At 33.8% G+C, this 27385-nt stretch overlaps 1 protein-coding gene across 1 annotated transcript in view; it reads right to left on the bottom strand.

The window, feature by feature from the left end:
* ABI3BP (ABI family member 3 binding protein) overlaps window positions 1–27385 on the bottom strand; it is a 130243-nt gene that overhangs the window by 20488 nt on the left and 82370 nt on the right. Inside the window, exons 30-49 of the mRNA XM_065742019.1 lie at window positions 25521–25595; window positions 24851–24898; window positions 24155–24229; window positions 22561–22608; window positions 21656–21730; window positions 20523–20597; window positions 19349–19423; window positions 18638–18712; window positions 16989–17063; window positions 16259–16333; window positions 15745–15819; window positions 14381–14455; window positions 13838–13912; window positions 12807–12872; window positions 12408–12482; window positions 10185–10280; window positions 8142–8252; window positions 5687–5770; window positions 4930–4998; window positions 3836–4048 (exon numbers count right to left, since the gene is read on the bottom strand). Of these exons, the coding sequence (XP_065598091.1) occupies window positions 3836–4048; window positions 4930–4998; window positions 5687–5770; window positions 8142–8252; window positions 10185–10280; window positions 12408–12482; window positions 12807–12872; window positions 13838–13912; window positions 14381–14455; window positions 15745–15819; window positions 16259–16333; window positions 16989–17063; window positions 18638–18712; window positions 19349–19423; window positions 20523–20597; window positions 21656–21730; window positions 22561–22608; window positions 24155–24229; window positions 24851–24898; window positions 25521–25595 (1635 nt within the window). The remainder of the gene's footprint in view (window positions 1–3835; window positions 4049–4929; window positions 4999–5686; window positions 5771–8141; window positions 8253–10184; window positions 10281–12407; window positions 12483–12806; window positions 12873–13837; window positions 13913–14380; window positions 14456–15744; window positions 15820–16258; window positions 16334–16988; window positions 17064–18637; window positions 18713–19348; window positions 19424–20522; window positions 20598–21655; window positions 21731–22560; window positions 22609–24154; window positions 24230–24850; window positions 24899–25520; window positions 25596–27385) is intronic.

Raw genomic sequence — 27385 nt, 5'->3', positions numbered from 1 at the left:
AAAATTTTGTTTAAATTTATTTTTGTATTTATATTACTCATGGAAATGCATTACTTTCTTTTTGTCTCACTGGTATGTATCATCAAGAGCAAGTCATGGTCTGAGCAGGGAAGTAACACCAAGTGTTTGGGAAGAATATAACCCTTCAACAAACCATAGACAAGTCCTAGACACAGTCTCTTCAGTATGCATCCCCTGATGTGATTCACAACTGCCTCTTCTAATAAAAACATGGAGCATATTGCTAATTTTTCTCTCATGGCTACGAAATTCAGTGCTTCTCAGGATCATACCTTTCCTCTTCCTAAAATCTGCCTATAATCCCAAATTCAACTTTGCTAATCGTAAAATAGCATAGCAGAACTTTTTCAAAAAACGTGTAATTTAGATCTACAGCACAGTGGAACAAAGCACATATGATACTGTGAAAATAAAGACAGGAACTAGCTATGAACTCTACAAAACTACTTCCTTTCTTGTTTTTTTTTTTTCCCATGACACTACTAATTTTTCAAGTTCTTAAGTAAATACAAGCAAGTTGTAGGGCTTTTTTTTTCTCCTTAATTTCTCCATACATGAATATCCATTTGTCATCAGCATGAAAAGATAAAACATTACCCGCAAGGAAACTGAGTATTGAAAAGGAATAAAATTATCACAAGTATTGCTGGAGTCTCAGACTCTCTGACCCTCCTGGTTGTGTATGAAAATGAATGTACACACAAACAAAGAGATGAATTGATCTAATTTTGACTGTGAATATATAACTGGCTTTCTTTGCACTCTTCTATGCAAAAAGCAGAAACTGAAAATGCTGTAGTAAGTTATTTAATGATGATCCAATGAAGTGGTAGTGCAAAGTATACCTAAAAATTTGGCTATTTAAAATTCCAAGCTTCTAAGCCAATGGTTCAGTCCCTGTAATTACATAAGCACATGCGGATTTTAGATCACTTCCTACTGTATTTTCAAAAGGGTCTTTTTATGTTATATCTTAAAACAGTCTCAGTTATTAGGAGCATATGTGGAGAAGCATGAAATTATAAAACAGGTTTAACGGTATATCAGAGTATCAGCATGAAGAATTACTGCTGATATGGAATATTTCAAAATTTCCACATTCAAAAATGCTCTCCTAGAAGACACCCATGAAGAGCAAGACTACTGCCTGTTGAAAACAAAATCAGAGAACTTCAGAAATGGATAGTTCAGATGAAAAAAAAACCCATGCGATTTGAACTCTTAACTCATTTAAGTTGGAAAATAAAACACAAAACAATGTGTGCATAGGCATGTGCTTACACACACATGCACAGGGTATTACAGGAGTGCATCTAACTCTTGATTGCTACTATATATTAACCACGAACCTCAGTGGATTAGAAAATATGCTGCTCTTCATCTCTGAGGCAATACAACCGGTCTAGGGGAGCACCAGCAAAAATGTCTTGGTCCCTGACATTTTCAGCCTTTGTGACAACAACAAGGTAAGCTCGATCACTGTTTTGGTATTTGTCATTTTCCATTACTGAAGTACAATTTTGTTTTTAGTAATAACCAAAATGATGAAAACCCTCATGCAGCATATTAGCTAAAGGTCAAAAAGGCTTAAAAAATTACACCACAGTTTCCATAATTCTATCTGAAAAAATAAAATCTGATGCCCAAATCAGAACATTAAAAAAATACATAAAAAGACAAAAATAAAAAGAGATGACAGAAAATTTGATTTAAGATTTTCTAAACAAGTAATATCATATTTGTGCCAACATGAAATAATCACCTCCTTGAGAAAATGAGATTCAATGCCTTCTCTTCAATTCAGAAAATGTTCTTGGATGAGCCAAGAACAGAGTTATTTTTTTTAAATGAAAGAGACAAACTCAGTGGCAGTATTTGTAAACCGTAAAATTCAAATATTACGCATAACATAAATTGAATTTAAAAAGAATTGAAATTGCATTTGTGTGAATGCTGTTACTTCTAGAAATTAAGCGATCGAGAATGAAAACTAAAGTTTGTCTAAGTGAAACAAAACGAATACTATCCCTGTGTTCTGCAGAAAGTTTTAATCTCCTTTTTCAGAACAGAGAGAACTATGCCAGGTGTCTCAGAGAATAGTCTTCTACAAGAAACTCGTAGAAAGTTAACTTTTACAAATGCTGGTTATAGCAAGCACTTCCACCTAAAGACTTACAAAATACAGTGTGCATTGCTTTCTCTGTTTTCACAACAAATGTGAAAAAGAAAGGAAATAAGACTACATTAGATGACAACAGGCCTTGCTTTCATCATTACATAATGCATGTTGACATTTTTTCCAGCTATAATGTAAATATTTTTCTATTTCTGTAATTGAACTGGTTGTGCTGTAGTGGGTATGACACGTTCAAGAAAAACAGCAGGTCTACTTCCAAGAAAACATGCTCTGATCTAATCAAACTAAGGTCAGGTATGTTGAGCAGGCCTCCAAATGTCAACAAAAACAACAAAGCAAAACAAAAAGAGGCATTGCAGTACTGCTTAGAATGGGGACTGCTCACAGAGCCTCTCCTCATCCTCAAACTTAGGCTACAAATAGGTTCATATTTTTTTCAGCACAGCACAGCATGTTAGGTAATCATTTATCTCACTTGTTGGTACTTTATATTAGCCTATAGACATCTTTTTTTTCCTTTTCATTCAGCAGGAGAGGCAACTTTTTTCCTTTTTCTCAGAAGAGAAAATGCAGGCTAATTTTTTTTTTTTCGTGTCCCATTCAATTTGCATTTATTATTTGCCAAAACTGAGGAAACAAGAAAGAATGGAGGCTGAGCCTTGTGATCACTTCTAGAGGAACAGGAGAGGATTCATTTGGGAAAAAGAGATTATGACAGTCATCATTATATCTCTGCACTGAAATCTCTTGAGACAGGCATACAGAGCAACATCTGAAAACAACCCACTTACATTCTAAAGTGAATGGATAACAATCAAGTCTTGCTCTCCAGAATTCCTAGTCCTAACTGTTCTACTCACTTATAAAGAAACACAGCCAAATCTGTCTGGCCATAGTAGTGGCATACCAGTGATACTAAAAATCAAAATTCTCTTTTATGTCAGAGGTAAAAAGCAAAGTTGTTTTGTAACAGTACAGAAGAACCATAAATTTCATGTTCAAGTCCGGTAAGCTTGTGTTGATATACAGAAGATGATGGAAGAATTATGAATGGTCTTCTTACATGTTTACCTGTCTAGGTACTCATTCATGCCTGTCTCACGAAGTGTTTACTATCAATAAAATGACCTTCCTTTAGAAACGAGAACAAATAAACTGAAACTTTTAAACAGAAAGAACTTGGTGGCCTTATGGTGGATACAGCAGGTAATACGTAGCAGAGTTCTACTGACCTACTAGAATGAAGTAAGCCTTCTGGCTTATGTTTGGCTTGCTGATTCACTAATATAAAAATCCTTAAGGCACAAAAGATATCTCTATTATGTGTATTCAAATAAATAATAAGAAATACTGTTGCATTGCTAGAACTTCTTGACTTGATCTTACCAGAAAGGTTGTAGATTATTTTACTTCTCTACGGTAAAGAAAAATGCTAGTAATTTAGGGAGGATAGAATCGTATTTCTTACGTATCTTTTTGTGACTCCAATGATGTAGTCGAGAAAATCTTGTTTTAAACTATTAGTATTTTCTTATACATACTGAAGTTGACAGTAGTATGAGACAAAAGCTTTTCTAGGATAACAATATTTTCTTAAGTGGCATAAAACCACTATAAATTAAAAATAAGCTAGCAATACTGTATAAACTGATAAAAAAAGATGAAAATCAAACCAACCAGTAACAGTATCATTGTCTGGTTTTTCCCAGTCCAATATGACAAATGTTGGACAGCCTTCAACAGTCACAACTGTGAGGTTGGTTGGAGGATTTTGGGGGGGACGAGTAGGTTCTTCTTTAATGCCAGCCTCTTCTTGAGGGAAATGTTCAAGAGAGCTTGTGATAGAGCAAGGTACATCGTCATCTTTCTTCATGTACTTGACATGGGGTGCTAAAAGCAATAAGAAAGATCTGTTATTCAATACAGAGTAAAAACATTTTGTTTTGATAAAACATCAATGACATTCCACCCAGGATACAACGTCCAGCCCAAGGAACATTGCAAAAACATGCACAAGTCTAAATCAATCAAAAAAGCTGAAGAACTAAAACTATGTATTCAATACTCTTTCTAAGCTGCTTTATTTTTATTTTCATTTTTTTTATTTGGTTGTTTTAGATATGGAATCTGCACTGTCTTCACCCTTTTCCCATGGTCACTGCTGACAAAAATTTACTTTGTACTCACTAGTGAGTAATATGCATTGTTAAACAATTTGAAATAATTAAATTTTGTTGTGAAGAGTACAACTGGTTATACTCTTTCTATAGCAAAATGACACCACAATTCCATTTGCAGCTTTTGAGTGCTGTACTAATACAAAGATGTAATGCCCATTAGTCCACCAATAAGAGTAATGTTTAGTAGAAAGTAATTCAGTCTTGAACAGAATTTGCAGCTTCTAAAAACTGCCAAAATCTCAAACATTTTCAGCAGTACAGGATCAAACTTTGGAACTAACCTGTGGGAAATGTCTTGCACTACGTGTGAAAATTTGGAAAATTACTGAAGAGAAATACATTAGCCCTAAAATTCTAATTAGATAGAATGCCAAGTAGGAGATTAGTAGGAAAGAAAGCAGAATAGGTGTAAAATCACCAAGAATAGTCTGGTGATCCTGACTCTCCATATAGTCCTTTCATCTGTCTGAAGTGGAAGAGAATCAAATAATCAAACATATAATCCTCATATAATCAAACAAGATAATTTTGATTAAAGACAGTTTTCATATATTTCCCCAAATTGAAATAACAAAGCTTTTAAAATCCTACCTAGGTACCTTGGTTTGCCTGAAGAATCTGTTTCTGATGTAGGGCTTGAACTGAAGACAGTTGCATCAACTGTAAAGAGACATAGTTATGACTCAGTTTGCAATAAATATAAAGTTTCAAAGTTAGAACTATATCACCTCATAATTCTTCTGCCATTCTAAATAATTCCTGGAAATGTTCCTCCACTTGTAGCATATTCTTACCTAATTTTATAAAAGATTAATTAACAATAAACCATTATGTTTATCCGATTGCATTTTTATTTTATTTATTTTTTCCTATCTAGACAGTAACATACTGATCTTGTAGTAAGGTACCACAATCACCTTTGGCACTATTAGCCACTGTCAAATAACAATTTTAATTTCCATCCTATTCAAAATGAATTGTTCAGTAAAAGAAGTGTCTTATCTACTTCTCTCAGACTAAAAGTAAACACTGTATATTACTGAAATCCTGCTTAGCATGTATTGATTTCTACCAAGATTGAAGGGTCATCATGTCCTCATTTACAAAGATGTATATTAGAAGACACCCATATGAATTCAGCCAAGTTACAGAGGTCAGTGGCACAACAGCAACCAGAATAATCACAGATAGAGTTCTTATATTAAATATACAGTGAATCAATGTAGTTCAAGAAAAAGAAAAAAGGAAAAAAAAGGAAAGATTATGTTCAGTGTAGAAAAAAAGGGAAAAAAAAAGAAAAACAGTAAAAAAAAAGGAGTTCAGAACTTTCTGTTCTCACCATACTCACCATAATACTCTGGAGTTGCAAAAGCTGTTGGTGCCTTATATGACACTCCTGTCCTCACAGGCATTGTTGGTTCAGCGGGTTTAGCTATAGGGACAGAAAGAGGAGCTTATGGTAAAATGGTGTTCACTATTTAGAAAATCAGAAAGCTATTTCACAGTCTTGACAGAATTCTGATTACTGTTGAGTGCTTCATATAACATGTGGGTATACACTTTCATTAAAACTTACTCAATAGCTTCTAGTTGGATTTAAGAAAATTCTGAGTTGTCCATATTGCCAACATAACTTATCCTTGAAATCTATAAATCTAATAAAATTCTTTGTTTGGAGATTGTCGTTGAGAACATCAGTTAGCTAGAACATGACCTGGCTATAAAACTTGGACTGGTAAAAGGTAGTAAAATAACCAACATTAACGTTCTATTTCTTGAATAAAAGAGCACATTTCTTCACAGGACATAAGAGCTAACTCTTATGATACCTCAAAGCCTCCTAAACAGTCACGACTGTGAAATCTCACCTCCACAAATCCACAAGCTACATAATGTAGCCACCTTCACTGAAAGTACGACATACAACATGGTGATTGAAGACAGAATGTTGATGAATTAAGTTCGAAAATCAGAAGGTAGGATAAAAGTGGAAATTTCAGATTCTCACTTCAGTCCAGTTCCACAGATGTTTTGGAGCATTATTTTTCTTTCTTTCTTTTTTTTTTAACATTTAAGAGACTTCTAATGTCTGCATATAAGATTTTTCTTAACATTCATCACTAGATCAAGTAGTGTTCCCTATAAGTTTCTAGTAATAGATCACCACTAGGACAAGTAAGAAAGAGAAGTGAGGAATTAATCACAGTGTTAATAAGAAGGAGAGACAGAACAGAATTATAACAGGGAAAATCTAAGAGGATCATTGAAGCAAAATTTTTCCGCTAAGGATGTGGAACAGTCTCTCTAGGGAACTGGAAGAAACTTATATGATGTTTAAAACTAAGCTGAATAAACACTATGAAAAAAAGAAAAAGGAAAATCTACTACAGGCCTCACAAGGAAGGTCCAGGTCATCTAACCAATTTATTCTGTCTTGAATGTCTAGGAAGACATGACAACAGCTGACTAGTCCATAACCTGGCCTCTAGCCTATGGAAAAAAAAAAAAACAGGAGGAATTCCAAAATGCTGTTAGATTACTTAGAAATTTAATGGAGAAAATAAGAATAGATCCCATTACAAGCAAATGAAAATGCATCAAGGCAAAATTTTTTCTGCGCTACATGTTAAGACTGACAAAGTCTGATGTTCTAACTATTACTAAGGAAACACCAACAATCAACAGGAAGTGCAGACATAACATTTCTTGGCTCTGTGGTTGTGCAAATACACAGTTTGTTTCAACTACCTTTGAGATTTTTTCTTCTAAATAGATGCACAAAATGTTAAAGATTTATTTAGGTCCTGCCACCATGAAATATGCCAGCATGAAGGTCTGCCACTGGGGTAAACTTTCTTACAACAATGTCAGCAGAGATGGATCAGATTTGTTTTTGTAGGTGAGCAAAAGATGTAGAAGACAAAAGAGTCTTCCTTTATAGACCCAAGCAGAAAGACAGTCTTTGCTTTCAAGAAAACGGAGAAAAAAAAATCACATCTTTCTTGCCTTAATAGCACACAAATGCCCCAACTGAAATAAAACAAAAAAGGAGAAACAATAAAGCAGAACTACCTCACTTTCCAGTGAGGTAAAGAGAGTAATGTGAAGAGGGGAGTATTACTCATGATGCTAAGCAGTGTGAGGTGAATTAACATTAAACTTTGGATTCTAATTTCAAATTTGCAGACAAAACATACAGAATGATACTATTATAGGAAATGCAAAAGATTCTGCATGCTCTTACACTGATACTGAGAAGCAAGAATACACATGTTTATGTTACACATGAACTCATTGTACATGCAATAACTTCTATTCCTCTACCTCCCAGTGAAGTTAGTTTTGGCTGCCTCTTAGCTTAAGTTATATGCAATGGTTAATGCACGTGCCAGATACACAGGACAGAGTTTTTTCAATAAATTATCAGCTGTGGGTATGAATTGAAGCATAGTATGTGATACCTCCCATCTGATACATGCATTAAATAACTGCAAATGCTATTATAGTAGACATGAAATGTTTTTGTGGTTGATCTACTTAAAGAATGACTTGTATTATGCTAATTTGATGCTGATTTGCTCTCATCTCCCTTACTGTGGATGACTTCTACATAATAAGGTTAAATAAATATACAATTTGTATATTCAGACAAAAGATATAAAGCTGTTTAAGAAAACTGGTTTCTACAGATATCACATTTAATTTAAGGAAGAATTGACACTATAAAATTCTCCTATAAAATTCACAGCTTGTCACTTCAGTAACTAACACATAAAATGTTTACTCTGCAAAGGCTGAGATACCTGGAATGCCTGGTTTACCAGTCACTGTGTTTGGAGGCAGAGGCTTTCTTCTCATTGGTGTAGGCTTGACAGGAGGTATAGGAGGATGCTGAGGTCTAGGTGATGTAGTTACTGAATGACATAATAGGATATTTTCATTAATTATTTAACCTCCAACTTAATAAAATCAGAAAATGCACTAGAAGTCATATTCTGACATCTGAAATATTGTTTCACATTTCATTTATTATCAGAAGCAAAGAGATGAAGCAAGAAAACAAACACAGTTGTATTTGCAAACCTAAATTCTTTGGAAAGTGTATTATGGAACCTTAAACTAAGCTACAATGATAAAACAAAGCTCCTGTGGGATTTCATACGAATGCTTTGAAGATTCATTTTCTGTGTAGTTACTCTCATTTCTGCCAACTGCTCTTTTTTTGGCATCCAGTGGAATACTTCTTCCCACAGTAAACAATATCTGAACATAGTTGGAAACAGCTTCAGTCCCCTACTCACAAAATTTCCAACTTCTTTCTGATAAAACCAGTCCCCCTCAAATTGAAGTATAAGGTGTAGCAAAAAGTGAATTATAAATAGAGATATGTTATCCTATGCTACTTAAAAAAAAAAAAAGAAAAATAACAAATCTGTCAGTTTATGGATTGATATGTCTAAAGACTAGTGCTTTGCTAGAAACTCCTGAAGCAACCAGGCAGGCTGAAGCAACTGAAATCTGGAAACTGACATACAGCATCTTTCTGTATCTTCCAGACAGTTAGAAAGGATTTTATTATGCAAAAGAAAGGAAAAAGAAAAGACTTTTCTTCAGTTATTCACCTTTAAAACTTTTCTCCTTAGGAATGAATAAATAAATAAATAAATAAATAAATAAATAAAGTTTTGTACCTAACAGGAAAAAATCCTTAACAATAAAATAATTCTTAAAATGCCACAGTGCCAAGAAACCTGCAAGCAGCCTCATATTGAGTTACTGGCTACACAGATTTCCTGAGGACCTACTGAGGGTCATACCATACATAGCTTATGCTAAATACACTAAAATTGAAAGAACTTTAAGAAGATGAAACGTTAGATCTCAGCTGTCAAGCAAGGCTGCTGTCTTTGTGCAGGTAAATTAGGTGCAAAAGACATCCAGTGGGGATTAAGAACAAACAGCAACTTAATACATTAGTAAGAGGCACATTTTTGCATCTCTATTTTTAAGTCAAATTACATACTTTCAAAGAAAAATCTAACCAAAACCAGCAGCTGTCACTGAAAAATATATCCATGGGTGAAGTCAGAAATATTTCGTGTTTAAGCATGTATAGAAGAACAACTAAAATCCAAAATCCAGCTCAATTCTTGGTTTTTCTAATGAAAGAAAAAGAAGTTCCCTGCATGCAAAGGGTGTTTGCATGTATGTTTGTGTGAATGCATGTCACACAGACACAGTCTGTATTTCAAACTTTAGGCTAAAATAGAAAATTCCTAAGAAGTTGTCTAGATAAAATGTGAAAAATAATAGCCTATTTTTGTTCCTCAGAATAAGTATTCTGAATGTTTTGAAAATACGGTTGCAGACTTTTAAGAGAGTTAAATATGATAAGTCTGGTAGAGCACGTGTAAAGAAACTCAAGCTAATTCACTCTATCTTGATATTTTGCAACATTCCTCACATTCTAATTTCCCTAACAGTCCTAATATGCAACAAAACCTAATCAGTGAGAATCATGCATTCTCCCTTGCTATCATTTGAGTTTGAAGAAAAAAATCAGCACTTGGAGTGTTGTGGCTGTTTGACCATATGGATACAACAAAAAATGGTGATGGTAATCTTTAGTCACAAACATATTCCACAGAGTAAGAAGAGACCATGAAATATTCTCATTTTTATCTCTTACAACTGTCCTGAAGTAAGGTGAATATGCATGAATGGTGCTGATTAAGAATTACTTTCTCTTCTTTAGTGGGAGTGTTTTTGTGTAAGAAAGATAATGCAATGTTTTGATTTTTCATAGCTGTTAAAAATCTCTATGTTGTCTTTTTTATTAATCTTACCAGAGATTGGCTTCTCCCAGGTGTCAATATATTCAAAGGGTTTTTTCACATCCATGTCAATATGTCTGGCAATATCCTCTGGTGTATATACATCATCTGTGAAGGGAAAGGGTATCAATTAAATATTTTTGACTTATGCAACCCTTCTACATTATATATGTTCAAACTCAAGCCAACACGAAGTGCAAAACTGGTGTTTTTAGTGGTAATGTTGTTATATCTATCTGTTTTATATTCCTATTTAAGTAAGTAGAAAGTAGTCTAGATTTTATCTAGAGAGTCTGTATTTTAAGTATCCCTTGATGAAGATATAATTAGAAAAAGAGAATAAGATTAAGGATGTAAACCAAAATGACTGAGTCTCAGTATTCCTTGAAGGGGAAAGTATGGAAACATGAAATTATTCACGAAAGGTTAAAATAATGAGACTTGATGTAAGCTGGTATCAGTATGTGAGTCTCCTGGTCCCTGTAACTGAAACTCCTAAGCGTATCACATGATTTTGATATAATTGTACTTTGTCTTCAGGTAGCTAAAGTGGTTAATTAGGTCTTCAGGTATACAAAGCACCAAAGTGCTAACCAATGTTTCATGTGAATGGCATATGAGGAAGGCGTAGGAGAAGATCAGCATTAGCTTTAAAAAGAAATCTTATACACCATAGGTAACAAGCAAAGCATAGTAGCTTCTTAACTTCATCTCACAACAAATACTTCAACAAAATGTATCATCATGTTGCCTAAATCTCACCTAAACACCCAGGTATCTATTACACGTCAAACTTAGTTCTGTACCTGACTGCATCTACAGAAAAGCATGCCTCTATTCTTTACTATATAATTGAGAAACACAATCTATTATGAGTTCCATCAGCTAGTATACAAATACTGTAAACAATCTAGATGGTAGAAGAAACATTTTGTTCAGAAACTTGCATTACCATCATATTACTAAAGCATTTGTGAAAAATAAGTGGAAGGAAATAGCCGATAAAGTCACAACACTCTCCTTTTGATGAAAATCTCCATTTTGAATGCTTTAATGCTCTTTAAAATCACTTAACTTTGTTTCCACACAAAGTACCTGCACTGTCAAATTATCATATAATATTCAAATTATCTTAAATTCAATTTAAATATAAAACCATCTCTTCTGAGTGAAGATATGGTTGGCTTCTCAAAATAATCTACAAGAATGACTAGCACACATCATTCTAAGGTCAATAAGAAGTAATAAGTTCCCCAAGATACTTTGGAAATTCAAGTGCAGAGAAAAATTACAAATCCTAAAAAGGTATGTGCAAGGTAGATAATATGTCACTCAGGTCAACCTAACTTAGGTAGCAGAGAGTAATATTGTGGGACAGTAGTACAGGTGGTAGTGGATGAACAGCCAAAAGTTTGGCTGGAATAAGCTTAATATTAATGTATTTTTCTTTTAATTTATATTATTTATTACTTTAAACCTGCATAACTGATGAAGAATCACCAAAATCTGTATTTAATTAATAAAAGTCAGTGATAAAAAACAATATTTATAATGACATAATAAATGAATGCTTGGCAAAATTTATAAAAAAAGAACTTGGGTATGTACCATCTTTAGTATGAATTAATACTGACAACATTATTTTGATTGGGTGGAAAAGTCTAGTAAAACTGAAAGTTGAAAACATTTTTTCCCCTTACTAAAAAAGTATTTTTAATGAGGCTTTGTGATTAATAATGGAAGTTAATTGTATGCGTGTGTAATGGTGTGTAAAGTGACAGTTCTCAGCCACTTCTAACATTCATAAACTGAGAGCTTCCTTGGTGTTGGAAGTATTCAAGACTGAATACTGAGTAGGTCCTACACAATCACACCACTTGCAAAACAAGCAAGATGTTAAGCTTTAAAGCTTTTTTAACCACTCTCCTGATTTAAGTAACCTGGTAACTGTTTGACACAACATCCAGTAATTATTCTGGACCTATAATCTGGAAAACATTAGTACAAAGTAGCCATATAATAATCTATTTGTAAGTCTACTCTCACCATTTACTATATAATCTCACAATGGCACTCAAGAACAGTTTAGAATTACTAACATTAATAATTACATTCTACTGTACTCTAAGGAACTAACTACAAATCAAATGTAATGAAATATTTTGCGGGGTTCAACATTATTTCATGAAGTAACTTTCCTAATATGTTAAAAACAACAAGAACAAATAGCTCTACCTGTTGTTGGCACAATCCACTTTGGCAGGCCAGGTGCTTTTGTTCTAGCTGGTGCTACTGTGGTTTTACTTAGAGCTGAGAGGAAGTTAAAAACAAACAAACAAACAAAACAAAGCAGTAAGAAAAATAATTTAAAAAAATGATAAGAAGAAAATAAAACAGACTTATTTGCGATGCCAACAATTTCATATTAGAAAAGAATAACTAGCAGTTGATGTGATGGTATGTACAAATTTTTTTTCTTACACTGGAATGGCTTTACCTGCAAACTGATTAACTGAAAGAAAAACTCATTTTTTCCCAGCAGCATGTAAAATTCCTCTAAGAATAGATGAACATCATTCATTAAATAAACATTTTTCCTCATTCCCATAAAAAAAATGAATAAATAATTATTACCAGGTCTGGCCTGTGATTTATCAGATGGCCTTGGTCTTGCAGAAGTGAGACGTGTTTTATGTGCTGCTAAAAGAAACAGGGTTCAGTTTAAATACTATGTGTAAAAGCAACATGAATACTGCAGTGTAATTTGCCACAAAAAATGGTCCATGCACCAATGTGACATAGCAAAATGGACAAATGAGAATTCTATGAGTTCCGATCTAAAATGCACACTGAAAATGCTAGTTTCTTTAGTGGTCAGATTACTCCATCATGCAGTCTGACCAGTTACATTCATGTTTAGGTTTAAGAAAAGATATAAAATATTTACAGCCAGTTACCCAACTGTATATGGATACAGAGTTAGCTCTGCAAGGTATCCATGGCCTTAAGACATTAATTAGGTTCTGTAAAAAACAAACAAACAAAAAACCTCAAAATAAAACACCAGACTGAATTTCCCAAAATCAAAACAAGAATTATTAAAATATCCCTGTGAAGACAAATGAAAGCATTCAATGTGGACACTATACAGAGCTGTAGAAATAGTGTCATCATCAAGGTTAAAATTACAAGCCTTCAACCTTCTTCTACTGTCACCTTTCACTTGTCAGATAGTTTTGACATTTTAGTTATTACAGTATGTATGAGAATCTTACTGAAAACTGAAAACATAAGTAGTTGTCAATGTCATTTCATGCCAAATAATGGATCTGAGTAAATCTCAGGTAACTGCCTTCTACATAAATACAGCTAGTTATTTGATATCTGAGTTTAAAAACATTCTATCAACATCACTTACTCTGGCCTCTTTGATGCATGAGAAAACATTTCTTGCTGGAAGAATGCATTACTCATTTTTGACAATTATAGTTGGGAAACTTTTCAAAAATTTAGATCCAATATTTTGTAAAAGAAATATGTAGAAATCAGTTACATTTGTGCTTACAACGTTATTAATGGAGGATCAGACACACAGCACTAATAATACTTAAAAGCTTTAAAGAGCTACAGGCACTGAATGCAGCACAGAAAATCGTAAGAATTACCTGTATACAACCATGGAATTTCAGTTGTGAGAGAAATTTTGGGTTTGGGTGAAATCTGATACGTTTCATTGGGAACTGAAATGGGAGATTTTATTGTTTATCAAATTATAATTATTTATTTTAAACATCAAGTCATCACACAGGTAAAAGAGAAATTTAAACTGAGTGCAGACCATAAACAAAAGATTCAGTGGTAGAAACCTGGTTGAGAATCAGGGTTTTATGCAAAGTTTTAAAGACTGGAAAGACATACACAGTAAGTCAAAAGACAGTAGAAAAGATGAGCAGCTAATGTCTTTTTATGACTCCTCATGTGTGAGAAGCATTTACATCTATAAGAAATTACAAAAAAAATGTCAGTAAAGTTCCTGGAAAATTATAAATATCAATATTTTGTACATTCACTGGAATAAGACTAACAAACAAACAAGACAAAGATATATATAAGATATTTCTGTCGATTAAAGGATAATTTTAGCCATATAGAAAAGGAGAGAAAGGAAAGTAATAAGAAAAAATTATCCGACACAATATTTTCATTACCCAAAGTCATTTTGGACCCATCAACAACATGAACTGTTATAAGGTTAATTGATCCCAGGTGTGTTGTCTTTGGAGCTATGAGAAATAAAAAAAATATTCTGTGAGAAATGAAATTAATGATGTTGGATTTATTTAAGTATCTGTGTTCTTTGTTTCATGGAAATCTATCTACAGATCTGATAAGACACTTTTTAATGACAGGAAACAGGCATAATCTCTGATTAGCCAGAAGGTATTTTCATGCTGACAGCCAGATGCTGCAAGTAATCTGTTGAGCCTTCATCAGCTTTGGAATAGACATCCTAATGGTGGATACTAACTTGCACTTTCCTAACATGTAAATCTTTAAGGCATTCTTTTCTAAGATATGACCAAATTTTGTCAACAGTGTCTAAGTTAATGGATGAAAAGGAGAGACTTGAAGGCAGAAACACACTATTTGAGTTTTTGCTTCTTTCAAAAATAATGTTAGAATATGGAAACTGGAAAATAACCTACTTAGACTAAATATCGCCATTTGTTTTTAACAAGTTTCCTAATAACAGTAGTTTCTTTTGCATAAAAATCATTAAAGAGATCTAAATTTTAAAAGGAAAAACACAATCCCTTAAGCTGTGTTTTCTAAAATTCTTTTATTAAACCAAACTGTGAAGTGGTGCGAAAATATGATACTTGTTAAATATCTTATGACTGGAAATAGCTAAAATTCAACTGAGACTTAGAATCTAGCTTAGTTACTTACAGAGAGACTTTCAAAGCAATCCTTCAGAAAACGTCTTTTTGCTAGACTTATGATCATGCTGTCACTCCTTCCCTTATTTTCTTTCTTTTAATTATAATCGTTCTACCTAGTTATTTTTATGGAAATGGCTCACACAAAGGGTGATGTTGATATACCATACACGTTTCATTATAACTTTGCATCTCTAAATTTACTGTAATTACTGCACTCATCAGAAGTCAGTACTTATATTCTTATCATGTACGTATCTTGGACTAAGATTTTGTAGTTGGAGTTTCAAAAGTACTTGTGAAAATAAAACACATTAATTTTCTGTAATGAACTCCCCCAAAAACTTATTGAAGTTAGCTACAGAGGTATACTCATTCAAAAATCAAGTTCGTCATATTTTTAATGGCTTCTATCCATCAATTTAAAAAAGAAAACTTTAGAAAACACATTTTTACTTGTGTGTTCCAAGTATATTATTTTCAATGTAATCCATTGATGTACTATGAGCTAAACAACAACACTAATTTCTCTCTAAATATTGTGCATGTCATATTATTGTAGTAAGGAACTGCAGCAAAAATTGTAACATAATGCAGCAGTAACACTTCTAAAGTTAAAAAATTTTAATTACCTGTTTTAGTCTGGGATACTTCTGTCTCAACAGATACTTTAGGTCTGGAAGGAATGAGCAGTGTTTCTTTTGGAGCTGAAAGAAAGGGAAAATATTATTATTGTATTCTTCAGGAGTCACAATTCAACACCATATTTAGCCCACAAAAGTACATGCCTGAAATGCCTGAAAAAAAATAAGACAATAACAATTCCATGGGTTCCTGGAACCTGAAACAAGATTGCTATCCAAAATGCAGATTAATTCTAGATTTGTGCTGTATGATTTGTTGCTCAAATAAATAAATAAATAAATAAATAAATAAATAGATAAAATTAGACCACAAAATTTGATTGAATAATTGCTAAAAGTCTCTAGAATTGAGACTCATCAGTATCAAGAAACATGTATAGGTGTAAGAAGAATGAAGGATGGTGGAATGATGTTAAATAAAATAACAGAGCACATTCTCTAGAAGTTTCTCCACTGAAAAATTATAAATATCTGCATCTTAAACTTAAGGAAATTTATTTACCCATTGTTGCCCTTGACAGCTCAGTGATGGTAGAAGTTTTTGTGATAATTGGTTGTGAGGTTGTTTGATGTATTGCTGTTAAGGGAGAAAATGTGGAGATGCTTAAAATATTAAATTGTAATGGAAATAAATTAGCATTTTCACTATCTCTAAAACTTGAAAAACATCCAAAACTAAATATCTTAGATATAAACCATTCACAGAGCCTTTCTCTTAATTCCTCCTGTACATTAATCTTATAACAAAAACAGGAATAGACACCTTAACTAATTTATGAAATACTGAAATGAAATATAAAACAGCTGATGAATGTATAAGCACATTGCAAAGAATTTTATGGGGGAAAATGTGCTTACAAAGATCCTCTCTAACTATAAGATGATTATAAGAGAAAACAGTTTATTCAAGCCACTGACATTTGTCAACACTCAAATTACAACATTTTAGTCATTACTTGCTGATGACTTGTAATAGAAAACAGGAAAAATGTTTCCAAAGATAGACTACAGATGCCAGTATTATTTTCAGTGTAGCTTTGACCTGATTTGTAGTTTTGACATTTTGAATTGACTGAGTTAAAGGCAATACATTTGAGTCAGCACAAAAACAGGTTTTTCTGTAAAAAAAAATAAAAAACTCAGGCTAGGGGGAAAGAATGATTAAATACAACAACAACAAAAAACAAACAAAAAAACAGAAACAAAAAAACCAACAAGGATGACTCCATTACCAGGTCTGGTGTGTGGCACTCTTGGTTTTTCAGATGTTTTTGGTTTGGTATGAACAAATTGTTTTTCAGTTGCAGCTGAAAACAAAAAACACTCCAAACAATAAATCAAATATTCTTAAAACAAAACAAATCACCCACTCTTCTTAGTGTGCATAACGAACATCATAGAACAAAAGGAAGGGTAAGCGTGAAGCTAAAAATCTATCAGTTGAACATTCTGCAAAGAAAGGAAAATAAATGAAACAGCCACTGATACAAACAGACTTATCAATAATTAAATTTGCATTTGTAACTTCGGAAGTATCAGTGAAGAATACAATCACATCAGCATACAGTAAAGAAATAGAACAAAAAAAACAGTATCTCCTTAGTATCCAGTGTGGGAATGGTTCGAAGCTGCACTAGAGGAGTTGAGATCAGATGTTAGAAAAATGTCCTTCCTGAGGGGGTAGTCAGACACTGGAACAAGCTTCTTAGAAGGGGGTGACTGATGTCTCCTGACTGTCCATGTTTAATAGGCATTTGGATAAAATACCCTTAATAATACATGCTCTAATTTTTTGTTAGCTCTGAAACTATCAGGAAGTTGAATCAATAATCTGTATAGGTCCCTTCCAACAGGAACTTTTCTGCTCTAATGATGCTTGTTATGCAAAAAAATCGTTCAATGCAAAACGTATTTTAGCTCTTACAGTAAACTTGTGTAAGTCTATGATCCACACTGATGTGAGAGGTCCTCAAAAAAATCTACCTTACTCCTCACATTCTTCACGCGTTCTGCATATAAAGATTGCATCATGTGTCCCCAGCTTTATATAACATGGCACATAAAATTTATAAAAATATGAAAAGGTATTAAATGAACAATAATCTAAGAATCAGAGTATACAGGGAATGTATATTAAATTTCGAACATGATAAAATAATTTTTAAATTCCTTTTCATCACTGTGGAAAACCTAAAAGATTATTGAATAGCTGTTAGTACTTCAATAATGAAGCCATTTCATTCTCAGAAAATCTTGGTCAACGTCTCTCCTGAAACTAAGGGCAGAGAACTCATTCTTAGCAAAGACTACTGAAGATTACTTAGCAAAGATTACTGATTACTCCTACTGCCCAATCCTGCTTGGATTAATTCACACTTATTTGGTCCACATCTGACAAATAAGAAGAAATAATTTTGAGGACAAAGTTTTATATATTTTAGAAAGTTCTCTCAACAGGGATGACTAGAAGTAAAAGAGGTGATAGTTTTAAGAACTGATGTTTGACTTGGAGGGTCATGTAGTTGTACACATTTTGGAGTAGGTTAGTCTTTAGTTGACACATAAAGTTTTCTTGCAATTTTCTCTGTAAAATTAGATAATGTGGAGTAAAGCAAAGCAATACTTTAGGATTACAGCATCACACCTCAGATGCAGAAAAGCCAGGAATCACTATCTGTTCCTTAAAAAAAGCACTATTTTACTGGAGATTATGTAACAACGGGTGGAATTATATCCACCTGACTGGAATGGCTAGAAGATGAGGAAAAGAACCTTCAAAAGTAAATTATAAATCAGCTCATGTGTTACTGCTGTTATCAATACCAAAGTACAACCAGCAAAAATGGAAAATAGAGTAATTATTTATGAAGTACACTATTACCCAGTGTTGGTTTTATTCTTTCAGGAATTTGAGGAATCATAGTAGTATCTGGTTCACGGTAGGATGGAATAATTCCTGTTGGAAAAAAATTTGGATAAAAGCTCAGAATAATGAAGAGACTTTTCCTTCCCCTCTCCACTTCCTTAAGAACAACCTTTTTGTGTGCTATATACAGCAGGAAAGGAGTGCTTTACAATAGCAACTGACACATCCTCTCAGAGATTCTTGGTTTTGAAGAGTTCCATTTTTGTTTTTGTTTTGCAACTCTTCAGTGAAATTAGTGATTATCTTACACAAGTTAGCCAGATTTATCATGGCGGGCTTACTAAGTGGAGTAAAACAGAAAGGAATTCTTAGCCTCATCTGGATGAAAACACCTTGTTTGAAGGGAAAGCACTGCAACAGCCTTGAAAGGCTTCTGTCATAAGAGCTTAAAATACAAACAATTGAAATGCTGCTGAGATTCAAGCTGATAATAAATTTACAATATATGGATCATTAGTATTTCTTCCAGTAATATCCATATAATACCAAAGAAGAAAATCAACCCTGAAACTGTTGTTGTTTCCATCAGTGGTATGAATTAACCATGTTTCTTAAGCTAGAATAGTACAAAGGTAATAACAAATGTACTTCCAAGAATTCAACACCCGCACCCCTTCAAAAACCAGTGTTATTGACCATAGCTTGATAAAAGGGAAGATAATTTACCAGGCTTGCGCTGTGGAACATCTGGAAAAGGAGCTGGTTTAGGTTTAAAGGGAGTTTGTTGTGTTTCTTTAGGAGCTGAAAGAAAAGACCAGTTTTAAAGGTGTATGCTCTTTAGAAATCAATGCCTGTAAGGAAAAACTAGACCTGACTGAAACAAGAGTGACTGAAAAATTCAGAGATGAGACATGCAGAAACTTAAAGGGAAAAAGACAACCATGAATGAAAATATGCATGGAAAAACGATCAAGAAAAATCTCATCTGAAGCCAAGAAACAAAACTTGTAATGAACACAGACAGCCATATCTGAGATGTTTCCATTTGTATTACAAAGCTGACAACTGCAATAGCCACAGTGTGAAACTGAAAAATGTGGAAAAGTGAGAGAATTTTTTGTGAAGATAACAATACAGCTAGGACTCTTTGGATGCCTGGAACAGAGTAGTATTATGTTCGACATGTAAACAAATCAAAACTATAAACAAATAATGTAAAAGCCAGAATAATAATTTGTAATCTTTGGTCAAGGAACAGCAGGGAAAAAAATAGCTAACAGCCCAAGGTTGCCTATTTGTTGATCAGCTGTAAATGTAATATGTGCCAATACTTCATAAAAACAAGAGCATACACAAAGTTAGCAGAAAATACCATCCAAAGGGTAAAAATACTCCCTTTAACAGATTTATTTTCAAATTGGAACAAATATTAATGAATATACACTCACTATAAGGTTTCAATCACTATCTGTTTCAACTGATACCTTCAGAACCATTACATGTTATTAACAAGAAATTTGGCAGTTCACTGACAGATAAATTCCTACTAGTTATATTTTTAAGCATCTAATTCCATTTCCAGGACACACATGATCAGAAAAGAAGATCAGGGAGATTTCTTCCAAAAAAACTCTTAAAATGGTTATATCTTATTTACCCTTCTATAAAAATTATTCACTGATGACAACTGTCATGTGATTGAAAAGGATATACAATTCCTCAAAACTGAACAATTAAATACAAATCTGCTCTCTTTTTCTTTAAATATGTATTTAATGTTCATTAGAAAATCTATACGTTTGTAGTTTTAAGAGACATTAATCAACAACTGATGCACTGAGAAAAGACAGCCCAAAGAAAACCTGAATACTATAGCACAACAAAACATTTACGTATTTACCAGGTTTTGTGCGTGGTACATCTGGACTTGGTGATGTTCTGGGCTTGGGAATGACTCGTCGACTTTCTTTTGGACCTGTGAAGATGAGCAAAGTTTTGAACACAGTAATGAAAATAATGACTAATCGTAATTCTTTTGATATTCCTCACAGGACATTAATTTTCTGCAAATACAATTTTTTAGGAAGTTTTTTTTTTTTCCATTTGAAAGTAATCACAGAAACCTCCTGACAATGCAGTAAATGTTAGTGCTGAGTCCACACACAAAGTGACTGTTAGAGTATACTGTTGGATTAACCCTCCACTCATCCCAGTTATCTCAAACAGATCTTTCCACAGAGTAAACTGCTGTAGTTCTAACAGTTTCCCTAGCTGAACTTCAAGTGTTTTCTGTTAAAAAAAACTGTTGCTTGCTTAAATCAATCTTACATTAAAAATCAAGGAGTTGAAATAGAAGAAAGAAAATTGCCACTAACTTTCACATATACACAGCTATTTCTGAAGTGAAATCTGGGAACAAAAAATTGCTGTAATTTTGTTCTTGTAAATGAGAAAATACAAGTACTTCTGTTGTATTAGGTGTTAAAGAGGCAGTATTGGATGTGACACGTTAGGACTTCCCCTGCTCTGTTATCTGCTAAGTGGTGATATCAGGAATGTATCAAATTTTGTATTACGTGGACATACAGGGATGTGATACGCACTCTTGGGGGCGTAGAAAACACAGGGCATATAAGCAAGTGTTTGCTACCAATAAACACCATTTGGCTGTTCACCATATTGGTATAAAGGTGCAGCTCTGTGGTCCTGGTCTGCCCCAGAATTTCATTATGGCATACTTCTTTCGTATCTTAAGTTTTCCAACTATCAGGGGCTTTATATGAGAGTGCATAAACCCCACATCCCAAACATAATGCAAATTACTGATACACACAGACGCCTGTCTTGCTTTATGACAGCTTTATAGCAATACTTCATTACAACAGTAAAACACAACCTATTCAATAAAGATTTGTATATTTAAAAAAAACAACAACCCAAAAACAACAACAACAACAACAAATCATATGTTATTAGAATTTTCAAGCTGAAAAGACTTTTATACACTAAAACACAAAATACTGAGAAGCTTACTTGCTCTAGTTGGAGGGGCACGTGGACTGGGTGATGTTTTAGGTTTGGAAGGCCCATGACGTGTCTCTCTAGGAACTGAATGAAACTGGGTTAGACTGTGTTAACATTTTCAGAGATGTCATTGCTCTCTGCTACAGTCAATACAAATACAGGAAAGACTTGAACCAACGATACTTGTAAATGTAAAAAGACATGGAGTTTTTTTTTTTTTGCACAAAATCATGCTGTATAGAAAATATTTTCCTGTGACATTTCATTAACAAAGCATATGACAGAATTATTGTTTCTATTTAGAAGAGAAACTACTGAATAAAAGAAGTTTCAAATAAAAAGATACCACTGTGCTGTAATGGAAGTTGTACTAGAATAATTCTCTATACCACATTCAAGCAAATAAAAGTGCCTTAGTCAAGTGGATCTGCCTCATAACATCCCAGAGATCACTGAGGTGACTTTGTTCTGACAGTGGAATTGATAATTAAGAGAAACAGAATTATTTTTGCAGAATTCTGTGAATGACTGAATTTATAAAAAACTGGAGGAGATGGAGAGAAAAGAAAGAAAACTGACAGCATGCAGCCTTGCTCACTAAATTCATGTGACTAACTAGAACAGTGCCACCTTCACAGTATGACTATGTAAGTTAGGATCTTGCTCTGAACTGTCCTCAGCCTCTTTAAATTTCGAAGGAAATTACCCTATCTTATGTGCTTAAAAAGTTGACAGGCATGAGGATCCTTCTTGAATTCTTTGAAGAAAAAATGAAAAGAGTTAGAGAATCTTGACTGTTAAATTTTTAATTTCTTAAATTAATTTATTAAAATTTTTTGGTGGTATGGTTTTCATGACCTGTGTTGAAGAGGAAAAACAATGTGACTGTACAAATAAGAATGTATCATCATTACCTGATGTTGACTTTGGTTTTTCAGTTCTAAACGTAAATGGTTCCAGAACTGCAGTAGTGTGACAAAAAAACAAACAAACAACAACCAAACAAAAACAAATAAAAAACCAAAAACCTCTTAGTAAGCACATTCAAAACATTGCAGTCAGCACCTCCACAATGATCTCATCATCCCTCCTAAAACTAGAGTGAGAAGGCCTCTCCTCCTTGAAACTCAATACACAACAGTATTACGCAACTCTAAAATTGCCTTCAGGACAGTAACTTCAATAAAGATCTGAGATCTAATTATAAATCTGTACATTTTGTAATAAACCACTAAGAAATCATGGGTGGCATTTCATCTTCAACTCTGTACACTTTTCTTGCTTATTTTTAATTTTTAATTCAAATAATAGGTGCAGTATTAACAAGGCAGAAAGGAATCTGTCCTCATCTTTCTGCCCATTTTGCCAGTGGCACCACCTAATGCAGTGAATATCTTGGATACTGGTACTGGATCTGGCTGAGAGGGAGTTTATTTTCTTTGTAGAAGTCCCTGAGGTGCTCTTTTTAAAATTTGTGACCAAACCAGTTTTAATAACAAACCAATGTTTTAGCAGAACCTGAAAAAGGACTTGCACAGTGTCAAAGACTTCTCTGTTTCTCACACAGTCCTCAGACAAGTAGGATGGGGTTGGGCAACAGTCTGGGAGGAGACATAGCCCTGATAGTTGGTCCAAATTGCTCAAAGGGCTGTTCCATGTCATATAATGTCACAGTCGACAATAAAATTGGTAGGTAGTATTTTCAAAGAAGTCACAGTTTGTGGATTTGCTAGGTGTCACCCTACTGGTGAGAGGTTTGTGAGTGAGTGTGTTTGCATCTCTTGTTTTTCCCTTTTTTCCCGCATTTTTTACATTTTATCTTGAACCAATGCTGTGGCTTTTATTTATTTTTTCTTTTCTGCCTCCTCAAACATGCAGGGAGTTAAGGTGTGAGCAAACTAGTGGATACTTAGCTAATGGACAAGGTCAACTCATGACAGTGCTTCTTGCAATTGCAGAATACACATAAAGTTGTGTAACTTTCTTCCTCCATCCTTGATCAGGCCATGGTCATATATTACTCTATATCAAACTGCGTAAACAACATTTTGGAAAGCATTGCAAATTCTTAAATGTGCAAACAAAACAAAAGGTTCCGCAAAAGTTAACTGAAAAGAGTAAAAGAATGACTGTGTTTAGGAAAGAAAATACATGTACATCATTTGAAAAATACAGAAAGAAAACTCACTTCTTTTCAGTGACATTTTCATCTTTCCCCAGACAAATCCAAATTCAAACACAGAAAAGTTATTTTCACTGAAGACAGCAAAGAAAATGCTCAATGTTGCAGTGACTTAAAATATAAGAAAGAACTGAAGATAGAGAATTTAAACTTACAACTTTGCTTACAGGTTCCACTTCTTATTATGTGTGGCACTGGATTTTATCCATCAAGGAATGCACCAACATATACACCCAAGGAATAAACATAGATCTGAAACTCCACTGATCACAGCAGAATTTGTAAGATGCACATACCGGGACAAAACAAAGAAGCAACGTACTTACCAGGCTTGGTCTGTGGCACCTCTGAGCTTGGTGATGGCCTAGGTCTGGAAGGAATACGATGTGGTTCTTTTGGAACTGGAACAGAACAAATGCAACTATTAATATCTTTCTGACAGAAGACTGTCAAGAAGGCATAGCTTTTAAAACAAACAAACAAATAAGCAAACAGAAGAACAACTTACAAAACCAACAAGGAAACCCCGAACACTGCCTTTGGAATCTGGATACACAAAATCTTACACGAGTAATGAAAAAGTATGAATACTTGGTAAACAAAGAAATTCTGCTGGTGGGGAACCTCTGTAACAGAATCAACAGAAGCAAAGCCAGGATGGCTTGGAGACTAGCAGAAAAGATGAAGCACGTAACGCAAACTGAATATAATGAAATACGGTCAAAGTAAGATTGTGGTGGTGCCATCCACTTTGCAGAACACATTTGTGTGAGGAAAACCAAACAAGCTGAATATGAATTGTTAGTGTAAAATCACAGACACACAAAAAATCACCTTACAGAAGGATGAAATTTAACAGTAAAAATTATGATAGTGAAATATAATGAAGATGTACATGTGATGGTAGACATCTACTGCACATTTATTCCAACCATGCAAAGCAATGTGGGTGAGTATTGTACCACTCAAGTAGCCACAATATGTATTCTAAATGTGATGATCACTTTAGGTAGAACTGTTACCTATTATTGGTTTTTGTTGATCAGTTCTAAATGTTACAGATTCCAGGACTGAATCAAAACAAACAAACAAACAAAAACAACCATAAAAGCTGTTCTGAAAATTTAAGAGGATCACTTCTCTTACAGTTAGTATTACTTCTCTAGTAATGTAATGAAGTCACTGAGAAAATAACCTGTGAAAAGTTCTTCAGTGTGAGCTCAGTTCTCCAATGAGCTGTAGTGATCTAGCAGTATCTGTAGTATCTATCATTAACTTATTAAGATAATGGCTTTTTAGTGACAGAAATTTCTCCCATTTTTGGGGTATTTCAAGTGCTGTTTACATACAAAAGTGGAATTGGAGAACACTTGTTTGCTTTCTGGATGTTGTTAAAAAGGTTTACTGTGTACTGTTCTATCACACACTTCAGCTCTATGGCATGAATTTAAAAATAAAAATCTGTTACTATTCCTGAAAATAGCAAACATATCACTGAATAGACAGCACAACAGAACCACAGAATCACAGAATTGTATAGGTTGGAAAGGAACTCTAGAGATCATCTAGTCCAACACCCCTGCCAAAACAGAACACCATTATGTCTTAACTGGCTCAAATAAATAAGCAGCTGCACAGAAATACGTTTTAATATAATATATGCTGTGTCATAAATAATTACACAAAGATTACCATCTTCAGCCTGTGGAATATGAGGTTTGGGTGAAGGTTTAGGTTTAGAAGGAGTACGAGGAATCTCCTTTGGAGCTGGAAGAGAAAAGGTGGGTAATAAGTTGGTTAATATACAGAGGAATCATCATCTGATATAGAGTTGAACACACAAACACAGAATGCTCACACCTGCAACAGAGAATTCTCTTTATAGAAAATAGCAAAGAAAGTCTGATAATAAGATCCATATGTTTACAACAGCCTAAGCAAGAGAGAGAAACTTTGGTCACTTCAGAAGCCTAGATTTTTATATTTTTAAACAAAAAGCTGAGATTGACACAGACAAGCATAATTAAGACAAAGGTCATTCAAGGCTGCTAGACTCTTTTTCTCAAAAAGTAAACATTCCAAGTGTGAAGCAAACAATATGTCCAACTGACATGGATACCAAACAAGTGAAAAACCTAGAAGAAAAATGAAGTTTAATGAATCAGTCCTAAAGCATAAGATGATTCTTCGCTTTCTGTGATGAAAAAAAGCAAACACTACAGCTTGCCAAAGAAGTACCATTACCTATTGTTGACCTTGGTGGTTCAACTCTAAGTGTAGCAGATTCCACCACTGCAATAGAAATAGTGTAACAAGTTAAGTACGGAATGTACTGCAAAAAATGTAAAATTAGTCCACTGATAAGTGTAAAAGCAGCTGCTTATACTACAACACAGAAATACCTGACCTCAAATCAACTTTTTTTTTTTTTTTTTTTTTTTTTTCAATTATGGACAAATAAGCTTTTTAGTAATAGAGGATCAATAAAGAAACAATGCACAAACTTGATGACAACTGTAGCAAGAATGTAATAGAAATCAGGAAATGCTAAACAAGCCTGGGAACATGATTTTTGCTACTGAGAAAAAATTGGTTTATAAATATCAGTATTTTAGATGAAAGTAAGTGGTGTCTCATAAAAGATACACATTTATCAATGAAGAAATGAGGTTTAGAAAACAACCTTCAGTCATTTAAATGAATAAGCAGAGAAAATTGGAGCAGTGGGTTTGAGATATCACTGGATGTGGGTAAAACAAGCAGAGCATTTGACAAAACAGATAAAGAGTTGGATGCTCTTCTAGAGCAATTCTAAAAAAAAATCATTAATAAATATACAATTCAGATGTGATGTAAATTTTTCTAGGTAAATAGAAAAGTTAGAGTTGGGAGATAATGTTTTTCAGGAGGATGAGAGGGAAATAAGATTGGAGAAAATCTAATGCTCTTCATTTTCTTTGACCTTTTTGAAAGCAGAGCATCTAATCTAAATAAAACTCCCAGGCAATGGAATAGAACTTTGGCATCTTACTCTCAATATTATTAAACAATTAATCAGGGTATTGGGTTGTAAGCACTGAGCAGCCAAGTCATCTGAAACTTAGAAGGATAGAAAATATGACAGACATGCACCGAGTTTTCAGAAAAAATTCTCAACCTGAGAAGGCATAGTTCTCTGGTGTGACTATTTCTGAAGTCACTTAGCCAAAAACCATGCCATATGCATTACCGATTTTATGCCTCAAATAATCATTTCTGAAGATCTTCATTTGTCCCATCAGAACAAGTGCCAAAGTAACAAATACCTTCTCATGGAAGGATAGTCACAAGCTTAATTATAATCAAAGAATCATCTAGGTTGTAAAAAAGCCTCCAAGATCATGTCCACCCATCCACTTGGCCTACCAAGTTGCATCACTGATCAATGTCCCTTAGTGCCACGTCCACTTGTCTCTTAAATACCTCCAGGGATGAGGACTTCACCACATCTCTGGGCTGCCCCTTCCAATGCTTGGCCATATTCTCCACGACGACATTCTTCCTAATATCCAATCTAA

Source organism: Cyrtonyx montezumae, unplaced genomic scaffold (assembly GCF_038088225.1).
Source record: "Cyrtonyx montezumae isolate F1298 unplaced genomic scaffold, pur_monq_1.0 scaffold_3, whole genome shotgun sequence".
NCBI classification, from domain to species: domain Eukaryota; kingdom Metazoa; phylum Chordata; class Aves; order Galliformes; family Odontophoridae; genus Cyrtonyx; species Cyrtonyx montezumae.
Note: the sequence above shows the minus strand (reverse complement) of the source record. Positions and strands in the feature narration are given on the sequence as shown.